At 36.8% G+C, this 14,834-nt stretch overlaps 1 protein-coding gene across 2 annotated transcripts in view; it reads left to right on the top strand.

Moving 5' to 3' along the window:
- Positions 1-1,832: 1,832 nt before the first annotated feature.
- Positions 1,833-14,834, top strand: part of SKAP2 (src kinase associated phosphoprotein 2) — a 171,626-nt gene continuing 158,624 nt past the window's right edge. The window contains exons 1-3 of one of the 2 annotated variants that reach the window (XM_061414300.1): positions 1,833-2,097; positions 11,397-11,502; positions 12,104-12,129. In XM_061414300.1, coding sequence (XP_061270284.1) covers positions 2,031-2,097; positions 11,397-11,502; positions 12,104-12,129 — 199 coding nt within the window. In that variant the 5' untranslated portion in view covers positions 1,833-2,030. The remainder of the gene's footprint in view (positions 2,098-11,396; positions 11,503-12,103; positions 12,130-14,834) is intronic. The other variant, XM_061414301.1, reaches the window with a different exon arrangement.

The following is a 14,834-nucleotide window of genomic DNA, read 5'->3' on the forward strand; positions in this document are numbered from 1 at the left end:
AGGAAAAATGCTAATATATGTCAATAAAATTGCTTTTTCCTTCTTTAGGAAAATAATTTGGTAGTTTAAGAATAATAATTCTCAATTCTTTGAAGTTGGAGGACTTACGTTGTAAAATGACTTTTTATCCACTTTTACCTCCACCAAAAAGAATTCTGATTTTCAACAGTTTGTCTATAATTCATCACAGTTCTGAACAGGAATTTCAGGTTCCGTTTTGGGGTGTCTTTTTGTTATTTTGCATGTTATACTACAATTCAAAAGTTTTTGTGTTGGTTTCTGTTTTGAGAGAACTCCAAAATGTTTTAATTTTTTCTTTTACAGTTAGTGTTTTGTTAGCTCAGTTGGTAAAGAATCCACCTGCTATGCAGGAGACCCCAGTTCGAAGATCCCCTGAAGAAGGGATAGGCTACCCACTCCAGTATTCTGGCCTAGACTATATGGGGTTGCAAAGAGTCAGACAGGACTGAGCAACTTTCACTTTTCACAGTTAGTGTTTGGTGTATTTCTTAGAGAATTATACACAAATGACTTGTATTTGACTACTTAATTTTTTATTACTGTGTGAGATTTATTTGGTGTCAAATATTAATAGAGCCATTACTCTGTGTCAGGTTGTGGGTTCCAGGTGTGGATGAAAGGTAAGTTATGACACATTTTGTGTTCTATAGGAGCTCAAAGGTAGTAAAGTGATTCTCAAAATAAACAGGCTGTATAGTAGCAGAATCACCAATGGGGCTTGTTTAAAATGCAATCAATCAAGTTCCATCCTAAACGGAATCAGAATTTCTGGGAGTGGGACTTTTGATACTGCATTGTAATAGGTTCTGTCTGTGGTTCTAACGCAAACTAAAGTTTTAAGGACCATTGATCTAGTGAAGGTTGGACGGTAGAGGAATAAACAATTTATATTGCGATTGGAGCCACAATAAAATCTTCCGTTTCCTATCTGAAGAAAAAATATTTTCTTCTACACACACACACACACACACACACACACACACACACACTATAAAGGCACCAGAACGTGTCTTCTTGCGTTTTAGAGAAAATCTGTAAAAGGTTTAGAGTTAGAAGACAGTATCTGATGATTAAACTCAGTAAATTTACTGAGATTATACTCAGTAAGTATCTGATGATTAAACGATCAGGTTGCAATGAACAAATTTTATAATTCCGTTTTAATGGAATTACAGCAATTTTCTCTTTGATGCTTATAGGTGGACAGTGCTATCTATTTCTATTTGTAACTAGAACTCTGCGCTTCCTAGTAGGGGAGATCGGTCACCCTCCAAATCTGAATTACGTAGAAGAGTAGTGTAAGAGCCAATCGGAGCGCTCTCTGGAGCAGCTCCGGACTGGCCTCTCTGGGAGGACTGGCGGAAGATGGGACTTTGATGCCATCATGCAATCGGACAAAGAAGGCCTGAATAGGGCGGTCGAAAATTTCATCTGGGGTACTGCGCAAAGTGTTAAACCTTGGCGGGACTTATTAAAACCAGAAAGTCTCTCAATTGGAAAACCTGGACGCACCTCAGAGTCCTTATTTTCTGGGACAGTGCAGAAAGGGTCAGCACTTGCGCCGCTACCAGTGACCAAAATGGCCGCAAAGCGCTTCAGGCGCTGGATCAGGTGATGCAGCCCCAGTCCGCTCTTTCCCACCAGCCGCTCCTCCTCCCGCTCCACGTAGCGGTGGGTGTGGCCTCCCCTGAGGCTCTTCTCAGAGGCAAGGAAAACCTAGGGATTACACATGCGCAGTTAAGACCTCAGGTCCTTCGGCCCTCCTCCCCGCCCCCCGCCCCTCCCACCTCCCCGCCCCAAATTGCCGGGCTGGGCTGGGCCGAGAGTCCAGCAGCTGTGGCTGGGGCTTCAGTGACTTCCTTGTTATGAGCCTCGTCTTGGCAGTGTCCGGACTCTTAGCCCCGCTGTCCTTACCGGGATAGTCCGAGTCTAGATCGCAGCCGCAGCCCTAGCGGGTCGGTTCCCCTTTCAGTACAGGTCCTTTCCCCTCACGCCCCGAGCTCCCTAACATGCCCAACCCCAGCAGCATCTCCTCTCCCTACCCCCTCCCCGAGGAAATTAGGAACCTGTTGGCAGGTAAAAAGCGGGAAGGGGGCGGGTAATGTGGCGGGGGCGGGGGCGCGGGGACGGCGAGCCGGCGGGGACAGAAGCATTCGGAGTCTCTACCCTCCTTCCTGGCTCTCCGCACGCCTCCTGCCCAGTGGGAGCGGGACTGGGAGTGGGGAAGTGGGATGTGAGAATGGGAGTGGGCGTGTGTGTTGAAATTTGGTGCGAGGATGGTGAGGAAGCCCTTCTTGGTGGGCTCTACTAACGCGATCAGGGTATCGTGAAGATTGTGTGTGTGTGTATGCGCGCGATCAGGGTGTCGTGAAGACTGTGTGTGTGTGTGTGTGTGTGTGTGTGTGTGTCAGAGAGAGAGAGAGAGAGAGAGAAAGAGATGGGGAAGGAGAGAGAAGTCAAAGAACTAGTTCTTTGGTCCCCTGGCCGATGGAAGAGAAAGATTTCTGAACTACAGGGGTTAGGAGTTAGGGGTTATGGGACCACAGGGTTTGTCATTTCTAAAACTCCTATTTTTCTTGAACATTCAGCCCACCCATATTTGAGACTTTCAAAGGGGGCCTGACTCTCAAATGACCACTTGTCTTCAGCCTGAGTAACATGTTACAACAAAAAGGGAAGGATGTGTTAAAGTCTAGCTTCCTGTGACAATGAATGTACAGTATTTCGTATTTGCACCCCCATCTTCCCCTTTTCAGTCTTAAGTGACCGTTTGTAGGAACTTAGGAATTAAAGATGCATTCTTCAAGGCTGTTACAAATCCACTGCTACTTCGTTATCTAGTATGGGAGATGTATATTTTCGCTAGGGGCCAATAAAAACATATTTCTGCACAACGTAGAAAATACGTCCTTTTCTGGGGTAGCAAAAATTTTACCTATCCTGATGCTCTGGAATTCTTCCCATTATTCACTTTGTCATGTGTACATCAGAATTCTGAATATTGAATTTTGATCTAAAATTTTTGGTTTAGGTATCTTTCAATATTGGTCAAGAAAAAGTGGGTTAAAAGTTTCTCTTAGATGCCTATGATACAATTTATTTTAACTCTTAAAGCAATATTTAAAATGTGGCATTATATGTAGTTACTGTTAGAGCACTGTGAGACTAAATCTCTTAATATGCTGTTAGAGAAAATAAAACTAATAGTGTATGAATGCAGACATGTTTTGTGAACATGATTGCAGTGTTATGAATGCATTTGTGGTGGGGTAGTGTTTTACTCTAAGAAATGCTTGTTAATGGGTACCATTGTGGGATATACTGAAAGAACTGTAGGGACTGAGTCAAGGCAGCTTTTATTCCATTCTATGAGAGTTTCGAGTGAGTGCTGATTTTGTTTTACTACAGTTAACATGTTTGTTGTTACCATGCTGGGATTCCTTGCTTAGAATATTATTTTACCAGGTTGGAGAACTGTTTATCATAACTCTAAAAAGAGAAGTCACCATTTTCAGGATATTTTAGGTCTGAATTTTTGAGTTTAAGAAGTAAAGCATAGACCCCTGGATACATGCTTTTAAAGCTTGATAGCTCACAGTAGACAGTTTGTAATCTGGATCCCACTGGCATAATTTGCAGATAGTATGATATATAGGTTATGAGACTCTATTTTCTGATCCCCATGGATTACAAGTATTTCATGTAGCCCTTGTGTAATTTAATTGAAAGCTCAGAATTAAATAATACTTAAGTTATCTGCCATTGCTAACTTTGTATATACTTTAGCCATTTCTCTGCTCTGTAGTCAGATAATACATAATATCTGAAATTAGCATTTCAAAAATAATCTTGACATTTTCAGTATCTCACATTATTGAAGTAAATCACATATTAAAACACATGAAATACTAAGAACTATTAAAACATTAAAGTTCTAGCAATGACAAATTTGGCTTATACTGTATTTTCAAGAGGTATGGCTATGAGGAAATATAAATATCTATGATGAGATATACTTTAAAGAAATGAAACAAGTGAACCAATGTTTCTCAGTTTTCTTTTTAAACTAGCCATTTGAAGAAAAGCAGTTAATGTTTTATGGCTGACTTTAATTAAAATCTTATTTTTGTAGAGAAGTTTTAAAGAGTAAGTGAGATCAGCAGTTTTATTCACATTTCATTTTATTCAAGTGTTTGACTAATAGGGTATGGTTAGATTTAAAATTATTAAAACTATAGAAGAAGAGTTGGCATTGGTTTGAATTTTAAAGGTATTGCTGGCTTACCTGGTTCGTTCTTTGAAACTAAGGACATGTTGGCAGTGGTGGTTGTAGTTAACAGTTGAGTGCTCTTAGAATGCATGGCACTATGCTAGAATTCCAAGGCAGGAAAGATACAGAACTAAACTTTGCAAGCGTTTAAAATCCCTTCAGAAAGAAAGAATCAAAGCAAAAGATATGCCTATCAAAAAAAATGTTTGGATAGCTTCCATTATGTTCTGTGTTCCCTTTATCCAAATTATTATGTCACTCAGATGTATTAAATGTTTGACATTTCAACTGCTTGATAGAAGTATGTGCTCAAATGTATTCTTATCAATTTATTATTTTCTTTCTCTTTTATTTTTCCTTCTGATTATAGTAATTTTAGTCTTTCTTTTCAATGTTTGTTCCCCCTCCTTCCTATTCCTTTCCTATTCCTTTGCATTTTGTAGAAATGCAAAAATCCATAGAGGTTATCATTCTTAACTCGCATTTGATGATGCACTTTAGAAAGTGGCTATATAGTTTGTAGTTATTTATATTTCCATGAAATCAGTATATTCAATGTTGAAAACCTGTACTTTTTATAAAAAATGTTGCATTATTTTCTTGTTCTATGAGTAGAAAAAAACATACAGATTTTTGTTAAAAGCAAGTTGCAAACTGCCACATGCAATACAGGCAAACTTTAATTTTTTTTTTTCACAGCAATGGAAGAACAAGTTTAGCTTGGATAAATAGAAACAAAGGATAATCCCAAATTTTGTCCATATAATCTTCTCCCACGTCCAAATATTTTGACTAGGATGAACAGCAAGAATAATCTTGATTTATGTGAGTTTTTCCTCCAGGCAGGCAAGAAAGTGAGAGGAATTAACCCCCCTCCCCCAATCTTGTTTAATCTCCCTTTGAATACTGGTCTGTTCCTGGTTTGCAGTCTGATATTCTCATTCATTTGTATTAGGACAGCACATTTAAAAAGGAAAGCTGTAGGAAAATGCTAGTTTCTTTTCATTGAGATAGAAAATGAAACCAATGTTGAAGGAAGAAAATGGTGGTTGTCAGTATGTACTCTGAAAAAAATCAAACCCAAAACAAACAATAACGAGAGCTGTGTCTGCAAAGTGACCCTGAGAGTTTGTTCACTTGGCAGTCTTGATTAGAAATATTGCATTTTCCTCTATTGGGAATTTCTAGGACATTTTAAAAAACCTTCACATATAATTGATAATCCCTGTAAGGACACTAGATAAGTAATGCAATTCAGCTGAGATATAGGTACACCTTTTTTTTTTTTTTTCCTTTTTGAATGCTAAGAATACTATGGTTTGATTTCTACCTTTCAAGTTCCATTTACAATTTGGTCAACATTTTGGTTTTGTTTGTCTTCTGAAAATCATTTATAGTATATCTCATGCCCCATAACTTCCTTCTGGGGCATTGGCCAAGTATGGATTAAGGGAAGAGTGCCACCTACTGAGTCACCAATGGTCACCTACTTCCTTAGCACCTGGTTTTTCCTATAGAGCAAGAACAAGCCTGCCCCATTTTGACAGTAATAACTAATGAGTTTAAAGTTGATAGGAGAACATTTGATCTTACAGTGAAATCAGTCCATGACACTTCTAAGATTTTGTCTTCTAGAAGTAGGAATATATGTTTGTAAATCAAGGGACAAGAAACTGATAGTTTCTTATGTGGGTCAGATACCATAAATGACTTAAGATGTGACGTTAGGAGAATTATTTGCCCATGTTAAGCATACAATATCCTACTTTTTCTTGGCAGGAATTTTTGATTGGCTTTTTTTCCCCAAGACTTTCCTTTTAAAGTATTTTCATCTCAGATTACTAAACAAAGCTCTTGATCGTATGCTTGTATGCATAATTTTATAGTTACTCAATCCAAATTATCATTGGTTTTCTTTTAAAAAAGAAATTTAAATATACTAAAAAGAAGAAGTATAAAAATTTAAAAATTTCTAAATGAGTTTAGCTCTACTTTATCCAGCATTACTGGAAAGAAGGTGGAAACAACAGAGTAAGAAGAGCCTCGGTGATTTGAAACACAGTTCAGTTCTCTCATAAATTTAAGATTAAGTGTCATATATGGGTGATAAAAGTGGCATAGGCTAGTTTTTATATACTCATTATTCACTTAGTTTATCTTTTTCAATTAAAGCTAAGTCTGTCTTTTTCATTCCACTGAGTTTACATTTCTTTTTCAATCACATGGTGAACACATTACAATAGATGCTACCTAACGGTGAATATAGTGTAAATCTCAGATTATTGTTTTATTCACTGTGGCTTCTTTGAAAATAAGATTTTGATCATTTTAAAGTGCTATTTATCAAGAGTCATCTTTTAGAGGCAAAAAATGTTCATCTCTATTCAACAGTCCAGTTTTCTATCAAAATAAATCACTTAGCCTCCAAAGCCAATTTTGAAAATTTTGTGAGATAAATGGATGGTAAGACTCACATATGTTTTACTTATCATACTGTGAGAACTTCTTGTGCTTGCTCATATCTCTTTTCCATGTTTGAAAAGTCCACAGTTCAACCATGACCTATAAAAGTGCTCGGGTAATCAAGAGAAAGACATTTATTAGACAAATCAATAACTTTTCAATTAGCCATTTCCCAACTTTGGGCATTGAGCTTAATTGGTATACATGTACCCAGTTTAACAGATTTTATGTTTTCACCAGTTTGTGTTTGGTAAGACTGTACCCTCCTTTACCAGAGATGAAAAGCTTCTCTTTTTGTTTTGGTGCCAACTTCAATTCTAGGCTGGAATTCTTCCCACATTAAGTTTAGTGATAGCACCTCAGTGAACACTAAGTGGAACTTGGCCCAATTCATAAAGTAGAGAAAGTTGTGGAATTAAGTCGTGAGGCCATCTGGGGCATGGGGGTATGGTTTGATTGGTTTCACACTCATTTTGTTGATACGGGGCTGAGCACGTGGTGGTGGATTCAGTCTAATTCTTGCCTCTCTCTCCTGTACAGTTCAGGCCATCACAGAGGGTGTGTGTGTGTGTGTGTGTGTGTGTGTGTGTGTGTCTGCACACTTGCATGCCTGCCCAGGGAGGTGAAGTATTGGTTGATTGGGGGACTAGGCAGAAGACACACCAGGTGTTACCTCTGTGACTTGTTTACGCTCACCAGTTTGGAAGTCATATTCCAGGCTGTTTGCTGGTGGAGGATGTGAAGGCAAGTGGTCAAACCCTGGCTTTGTTTAAGAGTAGGAACCTGTGCTATGTACTCAGCTTGGAGAAGCTGAAAGTTTATAGTTTGCAAGAATTTAAAAACTGGTATAACCTCGTGTGGTTTTACTTTTTCACTCTGTAATCAGTATGGAAACTGGTAGTAAACTGTTCGTGTGAGCGCTTGAGTGTGTGTGTGTGTGTGTGTGTGTGTATTATATACCTGTCCTAGCCTCTGGGACTCTAGCGGGGAGATGAGTGGCAGTTTTTCTAGGGGGTCCTATGTACAAGAGAAGAAAGAAAAAAAAAAAAAAAAGGAAAATTGGAGTACCATGTGGTGATTTGGGGTGTGTTAAGTATTTGCCTGTTAGGGATTGAGATGATTATTGAGAGGTTTCTTAAACTGAGGATTGCCGAGCCAAGACATGATATCATCTTTTAATTCTGTTTTCAGACCTTAACATTTATCTACAGAGCATTCGCAAATCAGATTATTTTCAGCGGCCCTCTCCCCCGTATCTTTACAGTTATACTGGGAGATCAGGTTTACTCTTGACGGTGTTAAGGTGTAATAGGAGCAAAAATCACCACCACATTTGTATTCGCTGAGTAACTTCTTCCTTGATGATGACTTGGGGACAGAAGCGGATGGAGATGGGGTTAAATGCAGGCGGCGCTGACCTGCGGTCTAAGTGACTGCGCAGAGCGGCGATAGGGGTTGACCTGGTGTTTAGGGGGCACCGGAACTGCGCTTTCTCCACGTGGCCGGGTGGGTCCCTAAGCTTCTCCTCTTCCGCGGAGTACGCGAGTGAGCCAAGATTTCCTCCTCTGAGAATGAGGAATTCTGTCGAACTCACCAGGCCAAGAGGCCAGCGAAGACGCAGGCTGACCTTTTCTTGTAATCGAATTACGGCTGTTCCCCGAATTACAGGCAGTCTGGAGTCGGTGAAATCTACATATTAACAGAGGGACACGACCCCTAAAGGAAGGCAGGAGAGGGCTTGCTAGTTTACCGTTTGCAAGGCTATTCAGAGCACAATAAAAAGCTTCAGATCTCTTCCAACCTGCCAGAGAAGTGCTTCATTCGCTAGGACTTTTATTGCTGGCTTTTGAAATACAACCCTGGCTCTGAGCTACAAAGTCACAGATCCAGTCCCATTTGTCTAGCGAGAGCATTGCCCCAAACCAGTGCTCTTTGCTCCCAGCTCTGATGACGGGAACCCTGGGGCTTAACATACCGAGTGTCTCGGACTGCGGAGCTCAAGCATCTCACGGTGAAGCCGGAGAAACTTCTCAGCACACACTCTGTCTTTGCGCCGTGGGAGCGGGTTGGTGCTCGGCGAAGGCCGCGGGCACGTCCACGGGGTCGCCTGTGTCTGCGAGAGGCTGGTTTAGTTCGATTTCAAAATAAATGGGCACTCTATGGATTTTCAGAAAGAAAGAAAAAAAAAAAAGATTTCAAAAACTTGAAGACCAGTTGAGTTTGTGGGCACCAACAGACTAAGATTATTGCAGGAATCACTTCCACTTTGAAGTTCTTACTTGGTTAAAAAAAAAAAAAATAGAAAAAAAGCGGGGGTGGGGGGTGGAACCAAAGCAGGTTCTATGCTTTTCATATCTCCTTTGTGAAGTAATCTTTAAAAATCAATGTTTATTAAATCTTTTTTTGTTGCCTTAAACCGTTTTTCTGGCATAAGTTTAGGAATAAATACATTGACTACTCTAAAAATACAGAATTTTCCCCTTGAGCAATCTTTGAATCGCCTCCCCCTAAGAAAACAAATGAGGCATATTCTTCCTGCAGTCTCACACTCTTTCAACAAGAATTTCCTCATAAAATAGCATAGCCTCAATAATTAAAAAATTTTTTGGCACTGTTGTTCAGTTCAGCACTGTTAGGAAACACTATATAGAACGTTACAGCTTTTTGTTTTATGAGTTTTTATAGAACTGAAAAGACCTTGTAAAGGAATAGCTCTTGGGCTGCAATTCGTTCTGTTATTGCTTCCGGAGATAGAAAATAGATCCCGTTTGTTTAAACTTGAATTGTATAGTGAAAATGTAAAATAGGCAATTAAATACTCGTGTGGATGAGGAAATTAAAGACAAATACTGAGTGAAAGTTAAATTAAGCACACTATTTACAAGTCATTATGCCAGTGATTCTCCCAAGTACTGAGTGTACTTGGAGTAAGAGGTGCTACTCCTCTAACTTCACTTTCTTAGTAGATTTATTGGAGTCATCTCAGAGAAGCCAATGATTTTTTCCTTTTCAGCTAATAATCTGAATGTCCAGAGGTTGCTTACTCCTCTGGGTACAAAATTTAGAGTTGGGAAGAGAGTGCTTTTTTATAAGTCTGGTTGTTTTGAACTCATTTAAAGGTGTGGGTCTAATTTGCACTGGTACTGGATTATGTCTCTGTGTCCCCCTCTTCAAAACATGGACAGCTCAAGGAAAGAGAAGCTGTGACATTTTGCTTTTGTTTTTTTAGATACGTACTTTTAACACGTCAGTAATGGACTTCAAACCAGAGAGCTATTTAAAAAAAATTATTCCAAGACTAAATTTTAATTATTTCACTTGTCATATTGATTTATTGAAAACTCACCTTTACATAATTTATTACGAGTGTGTAGAATAACAGTTTAATCAGCTTTGCTCATTGGATCAAGGTACTTTTGTAATCAAGAATTTAAGATCAATTGTAACATCTATTTCAAATACTAGGTTTTAACTTGCTAATTATAAGTACAGTTGAAAGACTGTTTGTTATACTGCTTTGAATTGACTGAATATAATCTTATTGTATGTTTTGATACCATCTTTATATCAGTGTGAGTTAGGAGACAAATTAGTTAAATAAAAAGAAAATAGAACATATACACATCTCTTCAATATGAAATATGGGTGGTTTATAGGCATACCTACTGAAAAAATTTTAATGGTATCCTCTATATTAAATATCTCATTGAGATTTGAAATTCTGATTATAAAGTTAAAGTTGTACAGTATTTCATGAACAATAAGAGTGGGGCCATTATAAAATCAAACCAGTAAGAATTAGATGGCATTGCGTATTAGAATTAGAAAGCAGCATAAAAGTTTATTAAATTAAAAAAAGAAGCTGTGTGAAAATGTTGCATGAGGCCATAGAAATCTTTTCTGTTGGTTACTATATTTTAAAATAGTGGATAAATGTATTTTTGCCACTTTTTCCTTTATTTAAAGAAGTATTTCCAGGTAGTAATGCCAAGACAGGATGCAGGAGCACACAAAATCACGCAACTGATTATCTTTTTTATTTGAGAATAGCTGGCCAGAGTGGGTGGGGCAGGTAGGAACCTAAGAGGAGGGTTTGATTTGGAAATCTTGGCTAGAATAAGGGATTTTTTTTTTTCCCTTTAAAGTGGTTAAGCATGACATATGACTGAAAATTGATTATACTGGGAAAAGCAGCCTTTGCCAGAGACATTAGCTTTTATTGATATAATATTGTGAATGACTTGTTCATACAGGAACTTATAAAATACTATAAAATGATAGTAACATATGCATGTAAACTCTGTGCTTGCTTTTATACAAGAGAATTTGTTTATGGGGCACCGTAGTTTATTAAAACGTGCATGTTTCTTCCTGGTTTAATGATGCCAAACATTCAAATAGCATTTGCTGTGCTAAGCATAAGTAGAACATACACATTTTATTAGCTAAGTGGTGAACAGATTTGTCCAATTTAGTGTTTGAAGCATACTTCAACTGTTATGCTTTGGATTGATAAATAAGTGTAACAAATTGTACAGATATTAACACTTATGGGTAGAAACAATCATTATCCTATTTGTCTTCACAAAAAAATGATTCTTTCCTATAATTTGTGTCCTTTTTCTTATATTTCATGGTTTAGATGTTGAAACATTTGTAGCAGACATACTGAGAGGGGAAAATTTATCCAAGAAAGCAAAGGAAAAGAGAGACGCCCTTGTTAAGAAGATAAAAGATGTAAAGTCTATGTAAGTCACTTACTTGCCTTTTATTACTTATTTCTTACTTAGAAGAAATGTAATTAACATTTTAATGAAGGACCGATAATTGTGGAATTAAATTTTTTAGATTCTAATCTAATTGAAGTATTTTAAAGGACAAACTATATTTCTACTATAATAATTTTTAAAAACAGACATGCTTATCATAATACCTTTTTTTGTGAAGGCTCTTGATTATCTATTTTTCTAAGTATTTTTGCAAAATCCAACTGTTCATTTTGATTATTTGAGAAAATATTTGGTTTCACTGATAAGGTTTAGGTAGGTTGAGAATTTCAACATAAATATGGAAAATACCTCCAGATACTCAAATGAATAAGTGTAATTTAAGTTGTACATATTAATAATATATTCTAATTTTACTACTGTAACTTGAGTCTTTAAAAATATCTTTAGTATAAATTCATTAGCCTTTTGGAATTACCATTTCAGGATAGGAAGTATTTTTTTCTTTAAATATATATTCATAGTATAGATTTTAAAATAGATTTGAATCATTGCCACTGATTAGATCTTATTTTGATTTGTTAACCTTTATTTTAAAATATGTTATTGCTTTCTTTTACAGTTATCTTCAGGAATCTCAAGACAAAGGTAAATTTTCAAGTTTTGTTAAACCTGTCATTTTTTTTTTTCCCTTGCAGAGATTTTCAATAGGAAAATCTGACACATGCTGAAATTTGATAGTTGGAATCAAAAATTTAAATTTCCATGTTGTATACCTAGACTTTCAAGATGAGAGTGCTAGCTCCCCCTGCTGAGAATAAAATTAAAAAGCTTATCTAGAATCTACCCTGAGCAGTCTTTTGATACAGAAATCTGTGTTTAACATTCTTAGGTTTTGTGGTTCTTGGGGTTCATTGTGGCAGAAATTTGTTAACCTAATTTGTATAACCTTCAGTTATACATGGAAGACTTTGGTGAGGCAGAGGGAAGATACAAACCCAACACCATTTAATCCTGTAGAGATTACTTTATAGTGGTGATGGGAGCAGGAGGGCCTGTGGCTGAGAGCTCATAGGTGACATTTCTAAAGGATAATTGTTTTGAAAACTATCAATTTTTGTTTGAGAACGTGAGTAAAATCTGTTTCATATGCTAGTTTTTATTATTCTTGTGTTTCTTTTGAGATGAGTAAATGTATGCAATAGACATTTTCAAAGAAGGTAATTCAGTTTCCTTTTTTGGAAATATGTGAGAGTGCTGATAAGCTGATTGTCTTCCTTTAGATTTGAGAGACAGCTGCTGAGTGTACTGAAAACCAAGTTTAGAAAGGCGTAGGACGTCTCTACCTTTGACGTCTTCAGTTCTGTAAAAGAAACTTGGTATGGCCCTTACTTCCATGATGCTAATTCATGGGTCATGACCTGAAGCCTGTGGATGCTGGTATGAGGGTCAAAACATGAGGTCAGTTAACTATGTGGAGCTAGGCTCTGGGTTTGGGAGGAGCAGTGTGGCATCTTCTAACTGGGGTTAGTTAGCAGATACCACAGAGAAACTCATATCTCTGCTAACTGATAAGTGAGAGAGTAATGACAGTTTCAATAAACCAAGTACTTAAGCAGACAAACCTAAAATCAAACAGTTAAAAGGAAGCCACAGTTTCTTTTCACATTGTCATCAAGATTGTTGTGATTGGAGCAAATAAGAGTTCTTTTTTCCATGTTAAATTTTTAGACACTATTAAATAAAGGGAAGAGCAGGAAACTTCTCTCCACAAATGCCTACTTATTTGTACTCTACAACGAATCCTAAACTGTGGGTTTAATCATGTTGTATTTTGCTTAGCTGAGTATAGAAATAATGCATTTATGCATTTTAATTATAACTTTTATACAAAGCACTGTTTATAGGGGAATATTACATATCAGATTCTGCCTTTTTTTCTTAAAACACACGTTTTGTTCTAGTGACTATTGGACTCTCATTGTGACTTCATTATTTGTACATTAAACATTTTTAAGCTAAGAAAATGTGAGTATAAAGTCATTGCAGAATTGCGTATGATTCAATAATGGGATAGGAATTTTCCCTTTGGTATTCTGGTTTAGGACTTGTTCAGGTGTGTGGATATTAAAATTACATTACTGAGATACATTCTTTGTCTCTAAAGAGAATGGAGGTTTATATAGTATTTGATAAAAATTGAAAAATGAGCCTAGAATACGAGTTCAAATAACACAGAATTCAGAGATTCCCCATAATCATTTTCCTCTGAATAAGTCATTTGTAGTTCAATACTGCTGTATTGAGTTAACTAATCACCAAGAGTGCCTGCTCAAAAGTAAGCCTGTGGATAAATTAGATCTATACCTTGGAGAAATATGAGAAGCTAAGTAATTTTATGCCATTCTGCCCTTAAAGTATAATTCAGCTGTTCTAAAAAGACTACTCGTGTCGTTGGTTAGAAATATTAAAGGGATGTTAGTACAGGCTTAGTTGTTGAATAAGCAGTTGTTCAAAATACATCTTTTTTTAAAAATAAGAATTTATTAATAGATCTCTGTATTGAATAAATTTAGTTCATCTAAGTATATTTTGATAATGCTGCTTTTCTTCTTTTTCCTTATATTTTCTTCTTAGGGTTTTTGGATTGTCTTTATCTAGGGAGACCTGAGCAGAATTCCTTTTGGCTGTTTCCTCTCTCTCAGGTCAATATGGGGTCACAGTGAAGTGACCAGAGGCTGTTTTCCTCCTTTTTTACCTTTATACTCCTATTTTTTTCACGTGCTGTTTTTTACATGATGGTTAAGTACCATTTTAATAATACTGGGAGAAAAAAGGACCTGGAAGAGCGTTCTTAAATAAAGTGAATTAATTCACATTTATTCATCTTGAATAAATGATTTGTTACTTTCTCTAATGTACACAGATGTCTGTCATCCTTCCTTGCTTTCCTCTCACATCTCTTCTTACAACCTTTAGATATTGTACATGACATAACTATCTAACCATAGTTTTTTATTCTTTGTTGCAATATAGCTTCGTAATATAAAGTATACTCCTAAATACAGGCTTCATTCTAGGGCCTAAATACAGGCCCTAGAATTAATTTTAGCATTGTGATTGTTTTAGAATTTGTTCTCTGTCACATGACAAGGTCATAGCACTCTTAAATGTGACTTGAACTACATTACTACTTGAGTAAACAGTGTTGTTGACTGAGTATAAAATAGAATTTTCTAATACATATTAGGTATATAATAAAAAAGTTTTACTTGTATTTGTATCTTGTCCTTATATCAGGCTTGTTTGACTCCAGTGATGATTTTGGTATTGTTATTTTCTTTACAGAATGA

This window comes from Bos javanicus, chromosome 4 (genome assembly GCF_032452875.1).
Source record: "Bos javanicus breed banteng chromosome 4, ARS-OSU_banteng_1.0, whole genome shotgun sequence".
NCBI lineage: Eukaryota > Metazoa > Chordata > Mammalia > Artiodactyla > Bovidae > Bos > Bos javanicus.